Genomic DNA, 18,641 nt, shown 5'->3' with positions numbered 1-18,641 from the left:
GCCCCTAAGTATAACCTCCCCCACTGGCCCCTCGTGGACATGTGCCAGAATAATTCTCTCAAATAGCTTACCCAGGATCGAGGTAAGACTAACTGGTCTATAGTTTCCTGGGTCCTCCTTCCTCCTTTTTTTGAAGATGGGAACCACAATGGCCCTCTTCCAGTCCTCTGGCACCACACCAGAGCACCACGAGTGCTTGTAAAGCCGTGTCAGGTGTCCCCTCTCTTCTGGGACCTCAGTGCCTCCCCAACTATTCTTCTTAGTTCATTGAAGTCCGCCCTCCTGAAATCTAGGGCTTCTGCCGTGCTGCAGGCCTTTGCCACCGTGCGCTGGATGGTGAATTCCAGCAGGTGATGATCACTGTCGCCCAGGTGGTCGAGCACCCGCAGCCCCCTCACCAGGTCGTCGCCCGTGGCCAGCACCAGGTCCAACAAGGCGTCTCCCTTGGTGGGGCTGTGCACCTCTTGGGTTAGATGGAGGTCTTGCATTTTGGCTAGGAACCTTCATGAGCAGTCAGACCTGGCTGACTGCTTTTCCCAGTAGATGTCTGGAAAGTTCAGGTCACCCATGATGACCACGTCTTTTGACCAATTCCTGGTCTAGCTCTTCCACTTGGTTGGGTGGTCTGTAGTAGGCCCCCACCATTAAGTCCCTTTCCCTTTGACTGCCTTGTATTCTAACCCAGAGCACTTCAGTGTGCCCCTGTGCTACTTGATGAGGATGTGTATTCCTCCTTAATGTAGAGTGCCGCACCCCCACCTTTCCTCCCCGGTTGGTAGTTTTATATTTAATTTCCTACAGGGAGTGTGAGTAGCTTCCATTCAAATCAATAGTGACATTTTAAAGGGATGTTACTGGATACAAATATTCATCACCATCATCATAGACTTTGTAGAAAAATAACTCCTAACACTTACTCCTAGGAATATTCATAGTCAAGCTTTCAGATTTCAATATTTGGGAGTTATCCAAATAACTTTTAAGTATGAACATTTTTGCTAATTACTTTTCTTACTTCTATTACTTATTTCTTTGTTAAACATGAACCACTGTATGTTATGCAAGAATAAAGTTGAAGATTACCTCTCTCCTGAAAAACGTAAAATTTGCTTGTGAATCTTAGCCTGCTTTAGCAACATCTACCCTCAGAGTAAAGACTGCTGCCCACAATCCACAGCAAGAGATATTTTGACATACTTGGCAATTACATATGTTAACTAGGAATAAGATATAGGTGCTGATGCCTCCAAAGGTTTCATTTCAGCTTGGCTACATCTTGACAAAAAAGCATTTGAATCTTGCTTTTTAAAAATGTAAAATTAATTTGCTATTTGCTGTACTCCAAAAATATGGGAAGACATGGATTTATTGGGAGAGCAGCTTGATGGGTATTGGCACCAAGACAACACCTTTCCTATGTGAATCCTCAAGACAGTGCTTTTTAAAGGCAGTCCTCTTTAACAAAAATGAGTTCATGAAGTTCAATCACATTCAAAGAAACATAATAGCATGTTTTGTTTTAGCTACATTGTGTTAATCATTAGTTGAATATGATAAACCTGGGTAGATGGCAGGTGTGGTGATACATCTGGGCATTTCAATTTAATTTAAATCCCGATCAAACTTTTTGTATTTGAGAGCTGTCTTTGCAAAAAATAAACCTGAAATTGTTTGAGGATAAGGAAATCAAGACCATACCTAGTCTCAAACCCATGTACTAATTAAGGTGAGCCAGACCTCATTGCAGCATTATGGTCAGAACTCAGGTAGTCCAGTTATGAGCTTGGAGTTTAAAATGATCTAGGAACCAGTCTGATCTTAAAGGTCTGACTTGGATTAAAGTACATTTTCCAAAAATCTTAAGTCTTTGGAGCTAGTTCAAGTTCAAAGGGAGCAGGCTATGTTTAAAGCTAAGATGGTATAGAAATTGGCACTGTTGTGATATTTTGTTTTAGTTGGGACCCCTGGTTGCACTGAGACCAAAAGTTTCAAAAAGCAGGGAGCCAGAAGATCCTTTGTGCTCACAGAAACAGTACTGAAGTCAAATAGCTAATCAAAGAAAGAAAAGAGAAAATGTAACACTTGCATTAAATCTCTAACTTAATATAAACAGATATTACTTCAGTGTTAAGCAGTGGTACAAAGCAAACAGGTTTTGTGTAATGCAGGAACAAAAATATACAAAGATTCTATAATTTATAGTTTATATATATAAACTCATGTGTTTATAAAATAAGGATCATCCATGAAAAAAATCTGGATTTTTTTTTATGCATTAGTTAACTGCAAAGACCTCACTGCAGATACACATTTTATAGCAGCAGGTGCTGTATGAGAATATCATCTGCAATAACCATATTGCTTTGTGCATTTAACAGATAAATCTGATTTGCTTCTAGTCATTCACAGTGTGAGATAACAACGATCAACTATTTGTCAAAAAATTGCTATCACAGTTTTTTCAATTCATGTAATTTGCTAGTTTAAATCTTAAAGTAAATTTTGCTCTTAAATGAAGTCACATAATGGAAAGATTTCTACATGTATTTTTTCCATTAGAGCCTTCTCTTGGCATTGGAAAAATATAGTGTCACTTTAATGATGCTATAAGCAGAAATGTTCAAGACTACGTATACCATATCCTTCAGATCATATTTCTCAGATAATGTAATTCAAAAGATGCATGAGCATTGTGGCAGTGAGGCACCACCACAGGCTTCCGCTGGGGAGAGGGTAACCCCCGTGGGACCCAAACCCTGGAAACAGACACCTGGCAGGGGTGACTTACCCCCTGCCGGGCAGCCAGACCAGGAGCTGGGACCACAGCCACAGCCGCAGCCGCGCAAGCCAGCATTACACTGGTGTTACGCCGGCTGTTTAATCAGCTGTTTCCCAAGTGGGGAACAGCTGGACCAATTGCGGGGGCCATACCGGCCGCCGTGGGAAAGTTTAAAAGCCCCGCCAGAACCAGGGTGGGGGGTGAGCCGGGAAGAGAGAGCGCTGGTGGGCAGTTCGCTAGATGTGCTGAGGCTCCAGCATGGAAGAGGAGTGGCACAGCCTCTGCGGCTCCCACAGGCCATTCAGGGAAACTTCTGAGCCCCCTGCAGGAGGCAGAGCAGGGGAAGCCCTCCAGCTCCCTGCTGAAGGCAACCTAAGGGAAGCATTTAAGCTCCCTGTAGGGAGCAGAGCAGAGGAGGCATTTGAGCCCCCTGGAGGAGGCTGGGATCAAGGAGGCAGCTCCATAGCCCTCTCCTCCTCAGGGGAGTATTTCTTCTGAAAAAAAAAAACCCAAAAAGAAAAAAAGGTGAAATCAAGAAGCCTAGAGAAGGCGGGCCGTGCTTCTAGGCCGGAGGGAGGAGAGCCATCTGTGTCCATGCCGACGTGGGACCCCACCTAAAGCAAACTGTGGGCAACCCCCGCAGGGCAGATATCCCCATTCTACGAGCAAATATCCAGTTGGGAAGTGGATGGGGTGTAGGGAAGGCAGAGCCCCATGGAACATTGCAACAAACAATCGTGAGTACTGCTGTTTGTTGAGAGGCTCTCCCAGGAAGATCTCCACTGAACCCCCTCTCTTGATTGTTTAACATCAAAGTCATGGCAGATGAGTTGGAGGGCAGGGCTGCGCACCCAACAGGCCGTGCAACATGTAAGGCCCCAGAGCTCACAAGCATGAATAGAATAACAACAAAGTTATGTTGCTCTAATAATGAAGAGACAGATATATTCAATTCATTGTCACCTGTGATGAAGATAACAGTAATTGATCCATTTTTGGTATGATTTAAAGATGTTTAAGATCACAGTTAAATATTGAGTCATTTACATAGGGCATGGAACTGCCTGTAAAAATGACAGATGACAGCATTTTATAGTTGTGCTAGATATCTGCATCTCATGAACCCATGGGATGAAATGCTGGGCCTATTAAAGTTCATGGACATCTGCTAAGATTTCATCTTCCCATTGCACAAGACTAGATTATTTAAGAACACATTTCTCACATTTACATCCCAATTGCAGCTGGGATAAATATATTGTCAGCAGATCACTCACGTGCACTTCATTTAAAAATGTTCCTCGGTTTAGTCCCAAATTGCCTACTTTCCACAGAAATTCTGTGTCCCATCACTTTTACTTTTGAAAATTCTTTATATCAGACATAAAACTTCATGAACCCCTGGTTGTAGGAAGAATTATTTATGTAGAAGGAATGAAACCCATTGTAGTTCAGCTTTCCTGTGTGGCTAGTATTTTTGTGTCCTGTGTTCATTTTGTATATTTGCCATTTGTTGTCCCCCTTGACAAATTAAAAAGTCTGAGAGGAGGATGCTCTTATTATTTATTTCAAGCAGCAAACTTTCCATGACCACTTGGGGTTTTCCCAATGGAGTGCTCTCTGTTATGAAACTTGTTTCTCTGGTAGATTACTAGACCCCCATTTGGTGGCTTTCATTCAGGGTATGATGTAAATCATCATTCTTACTTGGTCAGGCTTTCAGTGAACTTAGTATCAGTTTGATAATATGGGGGCAGTTTAGCTTCAGATGTTTCCTGGCAGCGGGGATTCATAGATGCTAGATTCACAGATGCTAGGATTGGAAGGGACCTCAAAGGATCATCAAGTCCGACCCCCTGCCAGTGGCAGGAAAAAGTGCTGGGGTCATGTGACCCCAGCCAGGTGCCTGTCCAGTCACCTCTTGAAGACCCCCAAGGTAGGGGAGAGCACCACCTCCCTTGGAAGCCCATCCATTCAGAATTTCTTTCCGATGTCCAACCTAAACCTATTCTCCATCAGCTTGTGGCTCCTGTGTCTGGTTATTCCAAGGCCCCCTGCAGTGAATCTATATACTGCCACAAGATCTTCCCTCAGCCTTCTTTTGCGGAGGCTGAAAAGGTCCGAGTCTCTCAGCCTTTCCTTATTAGGCCTTCCCTGCAGGCCTCTAACCATATGAGTGGCCCTCCTCTGGACCCTCTCAAGGTTGTCCGCATCCTTCTTGAATTGTGGCACCCAGAACTGGAAGCAGTACTCTAGCTGCAGCCTGACCAGTGCTGCACAGAGGGGCAACATCACCTCCCTGGACCTGTTCGTGATGCACCTACTAATGCATGACAAAGTGTGGTTAGCTCTGCTAATTGCTTCATCACATTGATGATTCATATTCATCTTGAAGTTTACAATGACTCTTTCTGCCACTGTGCTGCTGAGAGTCACCAGCACAACCTATAGTTGTGCTGGTGATTCCCTCTCCCTTGGTGCAGCACCTTGCACTTTTCCTTGTTGAACTGCATCCTGTTCTTCTCTGCCCACTTCTCTAATCTGTCCAGGTTCACTTAGATTCAGTTTCTTCCCATCAGTATGTTTGCTTTGCCCCATAGATTGGTGTCATCTGCGAACTTGAACAGAGTGTTTTCCACGCCCACATCCAGATTGCTGATGAAGATATTGAACAGCACCAGCTCAAAGACCGAACCTTAGGGAACCCCACTGCCCACATCTTTCCAGGTCAATACCAACCCATCCACCACCACTCTCTGGGTATGACCCTTAAGGCAATTTGCCACTCATGATTGTGTAACCGTCTATGGCACAGTCGTTCAGTTTGTTTATAAGAATACGATGGGATACTATGTCAAAGGCCTTCTTCAAGTCCAAGTAGATGACAGCTACCTCAACACCTGCATCTAAGCTTTTAGTGACCTGGTCATAGAAAGAAACAAGGTTGGTCAGGCAGGATCTACCTGCTATGAACCCATGCTGGTTGCCCTTCAGCATTATATTACCCACTGGACTCCTACAAATGTGATCCTTCATAATTTTTTCAAAGGTTTTCCCAAGGGTAGAGGTGAGGCTAACTGACCTATAGTTACTTGGATCCTCCTTCCTCCTCTTCTTTAAAATAGGAACCACATTGGCCCTTTTCCAGTCCTCAGGGACCTCACCTGAACACCACAAGTGCTCAAACAATTGTGCCAGTGGCTCTGCTATAACACTGGCTAATTCTTTCAGCACCCTTGGGTGGAGCTCATCCAGTCCCGCTGATTTAAACACATCCAGCCCCTCCAAGTGTCTCTTTACTAGGTCAGTGCTGACAGTTGGTGGGCTGTTGTTTCTTTGGCTTCTGTCAGTAATGCATTTGGGAGATTTGTTTAGATCAGAGTTCAAGAATACAGAGGCAAAAAACTCATTGAAGAGCTCTGGATGTTTTTAAGCTATTCTTTATTGTGAGTTTAGTGTTTGATTTCTGTGATTTGTAGGGATTCCAGATGCTAAGGCAATGGTGCTTAAACATTCTTAAATATATAGAATTTTGTAACAGATCACTAATAGACCATAAACCACATGGCTTTACCAGATACTCATCCTTTTACAACACTCATCAATCAAGTTCTTCCTTCTTACAAAATTTCTTTTCTAGGCAATTACTAGAGGGCATAATTAAAGGGGTGTTTTAAAAAACTGTATAGATGAGAATTTTTTTAAAATTAATTTAATAAACTATGGCCTACAGCAGGGTGACAAACTCCCTTAGCCTTGTGGCCCACATCCAGACCCAGCTCCTGCAGTGGAGCAAGTAGCCATGGTATGGCCATATTATAATAGTATCAAATACTGAAGGCTTCACTCAGACTTACCTCTAGAGATTTCAGTGATTTATCCTTTGTCTAAGCAAGCTATTTCAGAATTTTTCCCATTAAAGAGAGATGACAAATCCTTTTAACTAGTCAGGACCAATCCCTGACAAGTATGCTGCTCTCATGGAAGTGGATAGGAGTCTGTGATAGTGGTTACTTCTCAGGATCCTGTTTATTCCCTCCTATGGTAGAACCTGGCAAGAGGTTCTGTAGGCAATGATCCTAATGAGAGGAACACATGAACACAGAACTGGAAGAACATTTGCACCTTGTTCACAATTAATTGACAATGATTCTATCAGATCCAACTGGGATTGGAGTTTTCCACTGTGCCTCAAGAAGGTAGCCATCAAAGTTCCTGGTCTCTTAAAGAGTTATGGTAGTACACATATATAATAATAATCCTGAACTTCCATGCTGCTGCAGGTGCTCTGACTCTGCTCCTTCAAGGTTCTTCCCATCTCCCAAAAGACAATTGGTCTTTGTAAGGTTTGAGTAAACACAGTGTTGAGGAAAGGAGCAGGGAGGAATATACATGGAGAGGTCTTCATTGTGTGTGAATCTCAGGGGATATTACATGGACCAGGCATTGACTTATTTCCAATGCAGAATTACTCTCTACAGCATAGTTTTGGGAGATTTAGTAGAATCACAGAAATTTGAGACAGAAGACATCTCAACTGGGGGTTCAAAATAGCAGTTGTTGTCTGGGCTTTCATTTTAAAAATCGTCTGTTTTTTCATATCTGATGATTGTTTCAGACAATTGTTTATCAAACTATTTCCTCCCTGCCTTTTGAATAAACTTTCCCTTGGACCACTGAATTGTTGTATGTATATGGCACCCATAAGCAGAATAATTTGGAAAAGGCAGCTTCTCAACTTGCTAGGAAGTGTGTGCTGGTTTTGATCAGCATGTTTTGATTATTCTGATGAGGTAATTCTTGTGTCTTGTTATTTCATTGGATAAGCTCAATAAACTGCTGCAGAGTTTTGGCAATGGAAGATTTTTTTGTGGGACTTATAAAATCTTTGCACTAAACATAGTTCTAATTACATCTTATTTTATTTTGTTATTTTTATTCTTGATGACCCATGTTCTACACAGGATATATCACCATTTTAAGAAGCAGCAAATCACTACATTTCGGTTAATGACAGACTAGTCTATGTAGGATATCTAACTTAAAGCTTTTCTTTTTTCCTACACTTAGGGCAACTCTTGCACTACTGAAATTAAAAGGAAGCTATGCTTATACCTGAGGCACAAGTCAGGCCCTTACTGAGTTCACAGGGGCTACTAATGAAATAAGGGTGTGTGTAGATGAAATGGGGCAACTAAATTGAAGTGGTGGATTTTTAAAAACACGGTTTCAATTTAGGGCCAGGTAAACTCCCGTGTTGTGCACACACCCGTGCACTTACCTGACTCTCTGGCGGCAGGGAGGGGAGGGTGAGATGCCAGTGGGAGGAGCGGTCCTTGGGCTGCAGGGAGGGACTGGTGGTTTCCTCCATAGCAGCAGCGGCAGACCCCAGGTAGCACCCACCTTTAAGTACCTGGCACCTGGCTCTGCAGCTGTGGAGGGAAGCACTGGGTCAGGCAGGCAGGCTCCAGGGGGAAAAAAAAAAAGATTGCCACATTTTTTTTTCTTGGGTGGAGCCTGCTTTCCTGGGCTCCTGCCAGGCTGCTTGCACAGGCTTCCTGCAGAGCCCTTGAGTTGCACAGAGCCCGGTGCTTTGCTTCATGGAGGATTTTTAGTTTGCTGTGCCCCAAGTCATTCAAGGTGCATTACACTGCCGAATTTGCTACAGAAGCTGGAACTACTGTGCAATACACTGCCGACATGTGCAAAAATCAACACCACTAAAGCAGTGCAAAATGTTTTAATCCACTTTAAAGTGTCGTACACACATGCCCCTTGTTTTGTCTACACACAGCCTAAGGTTTCACTTAACCTAAGAATGGGTGACAGACTTGGCTCTTAGTGGCTTCTGAAAGCATTTTCACATTTTCAACACTTTGGAAGTTTTTCAGGCTTGGATTAAACCAGAATGGTCAGATCAGAATTTTAATTCTGCCCATCTCTGGATTTTCTCTGCTGTTAAACCCTCATGATGGTTAAAGAAACCATAAATAAAATGTCTAGGTCTTCTAAGACTGATGATACTGGGAAGAGAATTTGACCATAATTTATCATAGAAATTTGACTCACTTTTTTGTAAGACTGTAAATTCTGCAGGTTCACACTAAATTTCAGTATTGTATACATTTCTGTTATAGTTTAAGAATAATTTTGAGAAACATAGAAGAGTATTTATAAAAGAGGAACTTTTAATACCATTTTCTATTTTTCCTTGACCAGATTTGAATTTAAAGCCACAGGAAAAAATGCCTGGCAGCAATTTTTAGAGAAATTCCAGGATCCTGTGACTTCTGAAAATGGACAGACAATTCCTATAAGAAAAAACCGTAGGTAAGTCGGAGGTTCCATTTTTGTGTGAGAGCTGATTAAACTACAGTATAAATGTATACTGAGGATAGAAAAACTATGTTTACTGAATGCTGTTGCTTAAATTTAGTTCAAATGACCTTTTTTTAGGAACAATCTCATTACCATATAAATGTATAAACTGTTTTTGCATCTAAGTAAGCTCTTAGCTTTAATGCATGACTGGATCTGAGGGGGGTGCAGAGGTTCAGTTGAACCCACCACTTATTCCTGCTCCACCAAAATTTAAAACCAACTGCCTGGGAGGAGAAGTAGTATTTCAGGCAGTGCAAAAGCAGTGGTTCCCAAACTGTGGGTCACAACCCTAAATGGGGTTGCAGCATCCTCAGATGGGGTTGAAATAAACATTCCCCCTGAGATTTCTGTGTCCACAGCAGGGTGTGGAGCTTCAGCCAAGGCAGACCAGGAGTTGCCTCTGTGGCCTAGCGGCTGGGACCCATTGTGGGAGGGAGTGCCGCACCACCATGGCTGCCAAGGTGAGGCATGGCAGCAGCAGTGGCGCAGAGTTGTGCCCATGTTGCTGCTGGGTGAGCAGGGGGTACCTCAGCTTGGCAGCCATGGCAGCATGGCACGGTGCAGGACTCCCTCCCTCCTATGTTGGGTCCTGCCCACTGGGCCACAGAGCCCCTGGGGGGGAAAAAGGGCAGCAGGGTGGGAAGTCCCAAGCCTGCAGTGGGCAGCCCACATCCTCCCCAACATAGGCTCCACTCCAGCAGTTCTATCCAGGGAGGGTGGGGAAGCCAGGCTCTGCGCTCCACTCCAGCTGCAGCAGCTGCTGCCTCCCATGGGTATCAGCTGGGGCTTAGGCGCTGCTGGGGGTGGGTGGGGGGGCTGTGGACCCCAGCCCTGGGACACCTGGGGCAAGGTGAGGGGCTGTGGGTGTGGAGTGAGGGGCCATGCTGAGGAAATGGGGTCATAAATGGGGTCACACTGAGGAAAAGTTTGGGATGCATGGGCTAAACACTGGCTAATTGACTTCATGGCTCATTGTCATCTACCTGATTTTTACTAATCTCTCTCCACTCCACAAGTGTTAATGACTCTCTATCCTTTTTAATGATTTTGATGTTCCACTATTCAAACTATCCTTTCTTCTGCAATTTTGCTGTCTGTTAGCCATTCCTGGTAATGTCTCTTTTCTATTTCACAGCCCTGCAGACCTTTCTTAGCTCTGGCTAAAAACCATAAATTCAGGTGTAGACATGACTGACAGTGAATTATTATTAAAGGCACTAGAAGATGCTCAAGAAGTCTAGATTTTGTTTTATGAATCTGAATAAGACGCAGGTGTTTAACTATAATGACTACAGGACTAATGGCATAAAATCTTTTGACTATTTTTTGCCTAGTTTGTTGTGGGCTTTTAAAAAAAATACTGTATATATAATCTAGCAAATTAGTGCATGTTTCAATGCTTTGATCTAACTGAATAATATAGGGCTACCTCCTGAATATATTAGTAAAGTTTCTGGTTTCTCTTTAACTGAATAAGATATATGCTGTGTTATATGTGATGTTGTGCCACATCAACTATATCCTCCTTTTGAAATTCTACATCCACCCATGCCTTAATGAGTTTATGTATTCCTTCTACTCAAAGGCATAAGAGGTTGAGCCATTAAAATGTTCTGTTGATCATTCTTTTTCTTGCTGTAGAGTAAACCCAGTGAGAAAAATAGCTGAAGTTTTCTCAAGTGATACTGTTTTTCTAAAGTTGTGCAGGCACATCCAAGATGCATATTCTTCACTGAAGCAGGCATTCCTTATGATGGATACGGTAAGAATCCTTCTTTAAAATAAATTGTTCCAATGGTTAATTGTCCTTATTATAAACATTTGCCTCTTCTAATCTGACTGTGTTTGGCTTCAGTTCCAGCTGTAAGTTCTTTTTATGCCTTTAAGTGTGAGACTTAAGAGTTCATTATCAAAGATGTGTTCCTATGTAAGTACTTAGAGATGGTGATCAGGGTACCCCTAAGCCCACTTTTTGGTAATCTAAACAGAGGGAACTCTTGGAGTTTTTCTGTGAGGCATATTTTCCAATTCATTAATTGCTCTTATGGCCCTTTTAAAACATGTCCAAATTGTCAATATTCTTCTTGAATAGTGAACACTAAAATGGGAGATGTTTCATTGCCAGTCACAACCTTGTCAATGACAGAAATAATATGAGTCTGCAGTGTGATGCAGTCACACAAAAGGCAAATGCAGTTTTGGGCTGCATCAATAGAAGCATTAGGTGCAAGACATAGGAGGTGATAGTGCCTCTATATTTGGGACTGGTTAGGCCTCAACTAGAGTACTGTGTGCAGTTCTGGGATTCACATATTAAAAAGTGTTATGTCTTATTGTGTTTTCCTTATACTGCCTCTTTAAGGCCAAAGCCCTCGTGTTCAGCACTGCATGGTTCAGTTTGCTTTGTGGCAGTTTCACAGCACTGGGGACTCCATTTTCTCTGCCATGAGGAGCCAGAGGTTTTCTTGGTTTCTCTCTCTCCACAGGACTGGACTGGGTCAAGTCAAAGACAGAGCAAGTCTGCTTCAGGGGAACCCTGGGTGCCCCCCACCCAGACCCAGAAGGCACCAGTCACTGAGCCAGAGTGCATGGGGGCCCCCCCAGCATGCTTCATGGTGGACCCGGAAGTGGACTGGAAGTTCAGGTCCATTTCCAGGTCTGCTGCTAAGCGCACTGGGGAGTCCCCCATGCTTCTGTTGGACACTCCATGCACCCCAGCACTGCAGCACTCATGAGCCCCTGCTACCTAGAGATATGTAGAAAAAACATTTAAAGCTGTCTCTATGTCCAAATCTCCGAATCTTTCTGAATCTCTCTGAGTCAATTTGAAGGGTGCCGATTTGAATCAGAGAGAATAAAGGGTCCTCTGATTCAATTCAGATTCAGAGGTTTGGCCACCGAAATGGGCTGAATCTCCGTCAAATCAAATCAGGGACCAAAGCTTCACACAGCCCTAATGTCCAGTATAGATCTGTTAGACACCCATCATTATCACTACCCATCATTATCACTAAATGTTCCTGCAAAAGTCTTTTGGGGAAAAATTGGTTCTCACCATTGGGAATCAGTATTCAAGGCGTACACAGGTTCTGCACAGAAAGTCCTGAAAGCCTTACATGGGAGTTTCCTCAGGTATTCTCCGAGGAATTAGGAACTTACTCAGGTCCACCTGTGACATTCCAAATGAATCCTGTGATAGCCTGTATCGTTATGAAGGCTCAGAATGTACCTTTTACACTATGGCCGAAAATTGATGCAGAATTAGATTGGCTTATCATGCAAGGGGTCCTCGAACCAATCATACATACAAGCTGGGCCACACCAATTGTTCTTGTTTTAAAACCTAATGGTAGTGTTTGCATCTGTGGGGATTAGAAGTCCACTGTTAATAAAGCACCTAAGCAGGACTCACACCCTGCCATTAACCAGTTCTTGCAGGAAAGAAGGTTTTTGCTAAACTTGATCTCACTCAAGCCTATTAGCAATTGATAGTGGATGACAAGGCTGCTGAGGACCAAACAGTAATTACACTGGGGAGTGTTCCATGTCAAGCGCCTCCAATTTGGAATTTCTGTGACACCAGGAATTTTCCAGCAGTTCATAGAGAAAATGCTAGCAGGAACTCCCAGGGTTGTTCCATACTTCAATGTGTTGATCATGGGACCATCTAAAGAGAAACTCACTGAGAGACTCAGAGAAGTTTTACAGAGATTCTGTAAAGCAGATATCAGAGTAAAAAGAGGGTAATGTCAACTGGGAGTTTCCAGTATCAACTTTCTGGGATATCAAATTGATACTTCTGACATTCACCCAGTTGAAGACAAGGTAAAAGCAATACATGATGCCCCTATACCAAAATGCATACAGGATCTTCAAGCATTCTTAAGCCTTCCCAATTTTTATCACATTTTCTTGAAGGACAGAGCCACCATAGCAGAGCCCCTTCATTGCTTATTGAATAAAGAAGCTCACTGGAAGTGGACTTGCCAGCACAACGAAGCCTTCCAGGGCGTCAGGAAATTGCTGACATCAGACTCTGTCATTGTTCACTATGATGAGCAGAAGCCACTGTCCATTATTTGTGAAGCTTTGCTGTTTGGTGTTGGTGCTGTCCTCAGGAGCACATTGCCTGATGGCACAGATGCACCTGTTGCTTTTTACTCAAGAACAGTGACTTCAACGAAGAGGAGCTACACATAGATTGATAAAGAAGCATTGGCAATCATTGCAGGAGTTAAAAATTTAACAATTACGTTTATGGCCGCAATTCAAAATCCAAACAGACCACAAACCCTTTTTTGGAATTTTTACTATGGACAAAACAACTATTTTGTCTCCCCACATGCAATGCTGGAGCGTCATGCTAAATGCATATGACTATACACTTGAGTACAAACCTGGGAAAATGATTGCAAATGCTGATGCATTGAGCTGCCTATCACTACAAATACCTGATTGTGCTACTCCTCCACCAGTGGAAGTCCTCATGCTAGAATCCATGCCCCACTTCAGGCTGATCTGATAGCAAGGATGATTGTAAAAGACCCTATTCTTGCCCATGTCCTCAACTGGGTGTGGAGGGGCTGGATTGCAGACAAATTGGCTGAGGAATTCAGGCCATTTTCATCATGTCAGCAGGAGTGGTCTGCCCACAAGTGTTGCCTCTTGTGGGGAAATTGTGTCATAATTCCAGAAGCAGGACACCAAATCATACTGACATCACTGCACACAGCACACCCAGGCATTGTGAGGATGAAAATGCTGGCTAGAAGTTATGCATGGTGGCCAGGTATGGACAATGACATAGAAAGGGTTGTGAGGGAGTGCAGCATTTGTCAAGCAACTTGTCATAATCCACTGAAGGCACCAGTATTCCTTTGGGAAATGACAAAGGAACCCTGGTCACGCATCCACATTGATTTTGCTGACCCTTTTCAAGGTAAGAACTTCTTAATTGTTGTTGACTCATACTCAAAATGGCTTGAAGTGATTACTGTCTCAACTCTTACATCAGCTGCCACTATAATAGCTCTCCATTAGCTGTTTGCAACCCATAGGGTTCCCAACAGTATTGTTTCTGATAATGAAAGTACATTCACTTCAGCAGAGTTCCAAGATTTTGCCAGCTGCAACCTCATTTGAAATGTTACTGTCCAAGGGTAGCGCTGTGCCGGTCACTTCCCTCCGTGCTGATGCCTCCGCCTGTCTTGGTAAAGGACCGTCCCTGAGGTGTTCCTCCTCCCTCGGCTCGTTTGTGGGCTGGTTTCCTCCGAACCGCCTGCCACGACTTTGATAATCTACTGGTTCAGTAATATAAATCCGGGGGCGTACCAGTCCACAAATGAGACTCCAATCCCTCAGGGGTCCCACGTTGTCGAGGGCTCCGCCGCCCCTACACCCTCGCCTGTACCTCCAAGTCTCTCGGCTGCCTGCGTCCCTCTCGTCACCAAGGGCACGTCCGAGGGGCAGAAATCAAAGAGAAAACAAAACAACTGAATGCTCCCGGCCAGGGATTCCCGGAGCCCAAAGGTTATCTGTCCCTTTTACCGGCTTCTCCGGTCTTTCCCTGTCCGGCGTGGGTTTACCTCCCCCGGTTCAGGCTGTACTCACCGCCAGATCTGGTCCTGGGCTTGCACAGTCCCCGAGCCCCTCTCGGACATGGCTATCTCGCTGTCTTTGCTGTGAGTGCCCCTCTATTCAAAAGAATATGTCTCACCGGCTCTCCCTGAGCCGAGCCGTTCTCCGTGCCGTCTGTATCCGCGGTGCGGCTGCTGCTCCTCAGCTCCCGGGTCCCCTTGGTGTTTCCCCCGGCCCCAGAAGGTCCTCCCGCACCGGCCGGCTGTCTCTCCCCACGCACGGGTGCTCCCGACGGCTCCCTCTTCGTCGTCGCCGCCGCCGCCGCCTTCCGGGTTCCCCCTGCCAGCTGACTCCGGCGTCCCTTTAATAGGGACCAGAACTGCCTCGAGGCTTCTTCCCCGGCCGCACCTGTGGAGCGTGAGGGTGCCCGGCTGGGCAATTTGGGCCGGGGGGCGTAACCCGGATGGGTTATTTCCGGGTGGTGGGGTTCCAGGGACCCCCTGCTCCCTTCCTCCCCCACAGTAACCATTGAACCTCGTAGGCCACAGGCCAATGGGCAAGCTGAGTGAACGGTGCAGACTACAAAAGTTGCACTGAAAAGGATTGTTGTAGGAGACTGGCTTACCAGACTGGCCATATTTCTGTTTGCTCAGCATGTAATTCCTTGCCCCACAACAGGGTCCAGCCCATCAGAACTTCTTATGGGTCATTGTCTCAAGACATGCCTTGACCGTGTTAACCCAGACCTTGTGAGAGACATGCAGTTAAGGAAAGAAAAGGAGCTGGACTCTGCATTGGCATCTCGTACCTTACTTTTTTTTCATTCCACAAGAGACTCTGTTTGCTTGGAACTATGGGACAGGCCCACAGTGGGTTCAATCTAAAATTTTAAGCGCCATAGGAACCATATCATATACAGTCCAGATTGATGATGGACAAGTTTGGAGATGCCATGTGAACCAGCTGCATGGATGTTCCCCTGCTGATAACCCTACACCAGAGCAACCTCCAAGCACAGTCTACCACTGACAGACATGGATTCACTGGGAAAGTGCCTACCTGTTTCTACCAAAGCAAACCCTTTTCCATCACCGTCAGAAGGAAGCGTCACTGTTGAGTCTCCAGATAGGCTGACAGGGCCATCATCTGCTGAAGCCCTCACTGAGTCTGGTTCTATGGGAAGACCACAGCAGAAGTAGAGTCCTCCCAAATGGTTGGCTGACTATTATGTCTAGGGGGAAGGGGTGTTGTGTTTTCCTTGTACTGTCCCTTTAAGGCCAAAGCCCTCATTTTCAGCACTGCATGGTTGAGTTTGCTTTTTCGCAGTTTTGCAGCACTGGTGACTCCACTTTCTCTGCCATGAGGAGCCAGAGGCATTCTTGGTTTCTCTCACTGCACAGAACTGGACTAGGTCAAGTCAGAGGCAGAGCAAGTATAAGTTCTGCATACATATACTCAGGGCCATTGTTAAGATCCACCCTGGATATGATTTCAGAGAATTATAATAATAAATAACTGTAGTTCAACACAGGAGTGTCCAGAGTGTTGTTGCTGAACTTACAACATATTAAAAAGGATGTGGAGAAGTTAGAAAGGATCCAGAGGCAGGAAACAAAGATGATAAAAGGGTTGGAAAGCAAGTCATATGAGGAGATACTGAAGGAGATAGGCATGTTCAGCTTGCACAAAAGGTGATTAAGAGAGGACATAACAGAAGTCTTCAAATACTTGAAGGGCTGCCATAAAGAAGAGCGAAAGCACCGTTTCTGTCTTGTTGCAGAAAGGAGGATGTAGACAAATGGCTGGATGTTGCAGCAAAGTAGGTTTAGGTTGGATGTCAGGAAAAACTTCTTCACTGTTAGAATTGTGAGGCAATGGAATAGGCTGTCTAGGGAAGTTGTGGACTCTCCATCATTGGAGGTGTTCAGGAAGGGGTTGAATAGCCACTGGTTGGGGATGATATGTGCCTGTGTACTATTATGGGTATTTCCCATGCTTCCGGGCTTTGCTGATTGTCCCTTTCCCCTCTTTTGCCTACATATATCAGGGTGTTTTTAAATTTTTCTTAGGGGCATTGGGTGTTAGCTGTGGCCAAGGATGGGGATTTTGAATGGGATGTGTCAATGCTCTTGCTGGGACTAAAGCCAGAGGTTCCTGGCTAAAGGGTCTTGTTTCTCTGCTCAGGGTCAGACCAATCACTATATTTGGGGTCAGGAAGAAATTTTACCCCATGTTCAGATTGCTATGGACCATGCGTGACTGGTGCCCCCAGTCAGCGACGTGGGTGGGGGTCCCCCGCAGCTGAACTCAGTCACCAAAAATCAGCCACACCACTTCCAGAACTCCCACGGCCAATTCCAGAAGCAATGTGGCCACTTTTGTTGGTGGCCCCACTCCTCGGCCAGTGCTCGCAGGGGAAGCACCGATGCTTCTGCCTGTCCCCCTGCCCATCGCCTAAATAGGGAGTGAGGCCTGACAGGGAGTGCACTGGCACTCTCAGGCGGTTCATGTGCACCCCCATGTATCCCTTATGTGTCACCACTTTTATGGACTGTGGGGGTTTTTGCCTTCCTTTGTAGCGGGGGACGTGGACCTCTATTTGGGATCTTTTGAGTATATATTAACAATCTTTTATAGAGATGGCATTGTGTGCTGTGGTTCCCCTGCTTTAGCTGTGGCAGGTTAGGGTGTTATATCTTGTGTTGTGGCAGAGTTCATGTCAGTTTTACAAAGAGTTTAGATTATGGATTTGTACAGGATGGTTTGGGTAGGGATAATCCTGCCTCAGGCAGGGGTTTAGATTAGATGAGGTTCCTTCCTGTCCTACTTATCAATTATAGAACCCTGCGTGTTCCTAATCAAAATTCTCCTTTCATAGTCCAAAATAATTTTTAGTTCCTTTGTCCAAAGCATTTTGCACTGGCAGCTCATTGTCATCTAATTATCTACCTCTGAAATTATGGTGTCTGTTAAGAGTCAGTTTCTAGTCTTTAAAATCATCACAATGATACTGACTTCTGTTGAAAAGCAGTTTAAAATTTTCTTGTGAAAAACAACTTAAATGAGTTCAACCCCAAGCAGAAATCACAGAAATCGTCTAGGCAGAAGGCAGGGCACTGTGGCGTGTTATAAACTAACTCATTCAGAGAGGCATGAGCTTTTGTAGGCTACACCCCACTTCTTCACACCCTGTGAAATGATGTATAGAGAGCAGGGGTACTAAATAGAACTGGATGCAGTACTCCAACTGCGGCCTGACCAGTGTCGCATAGAGGGGGAGGATCACCTCCTTGGACATGCTCAAGTGCATCTGTGGATGCATGACAAGGTATGGTTGGCCTTCCTGACTGTGTCCCCACACTACCGGCCCATGTTCATCTTGGTATCAATGATGATTCCAAGATCCTTCTCTGCCTTTGTACTGACAAGAAGGGAGTTCCCCAGCCTGTAGGTATGCTGCTGGTTCTTCCTGCCCAGGTGCATCACCTTGCACTTGTCAGTGTTGAATCCCATCCTATTCTCATCCGCCCACCCCTGTAACCTGTCTAGGTCCAATTGTAGCCTCCCTTCTAGCATGCCCACATCCCCCCACATTTTGTGTCATCAGCAAATTTGAACAGGGTGCTTTTTACCCCCTTGTCCAAGTCACTGGTGAAGATGTTGAACAGTGTGGGCCTGAGGACTGAGCCCTGTGGGACCCCACTTGTCCAGGCCCGTTCCCCCCTGGCTTCCCCTCCCCCTCACTAGGTTCAGGCCCATTTCCCACCTTCTCCATCCCCCTCTGCCTCCAAGGAGCAGGGCTGGGGAGGGGGGGTGAGGCCAGTGCCACTGTCCTTGCCCCTTGCCCCTGCTCTGGCCCTGATGGGGGACGGTGGGGACAGTGCCTCCATGATAGCAGGGACTG

The 18,641-nt window shown here is 45.1% G+C and overlaps 1 protein-coding gene across 1 annotated transcript in view; it reads left to right on the top strand.

Moving 5' to 3' along the window:
• Window positions 1-18,641, top strand: part of EFCAB6 (EF-hand calcium binding domain 6) — a 271,537-nt gene that overhangs the window by 87,290 nt on the left and 165,606 nt on the right. Inside the window, 2 exon segments of the mRNA XM_019515844.1 lie at window positions 8,999-9,109; window positions 10,802-10,922. Coding sequence (XP_019371389.1) covers window positions 8,999-9,109; window positions 10,802-10,922 — 232 coding nt within the window.

The sequence above is a fragment of the Gavialis gangeticus genome, unplaced genomic scaffold, assembly GCF_001723915.1.
Source record: "Gavialis gangeticus isolate Ggan-Ray unplaced genomic scaffold, GavGan_comp1, whole genome shotgun sequence".
NCBI lineage: Eukaryota > Metazoa > Chordata > Crocodylia > Gavialidae > Gavialis > Gavialis gangeticus.
Note: the sequence above shows the minus strand (reverse complement) of the source record. Positions and strands in the feature narration are given on the sequence as shown.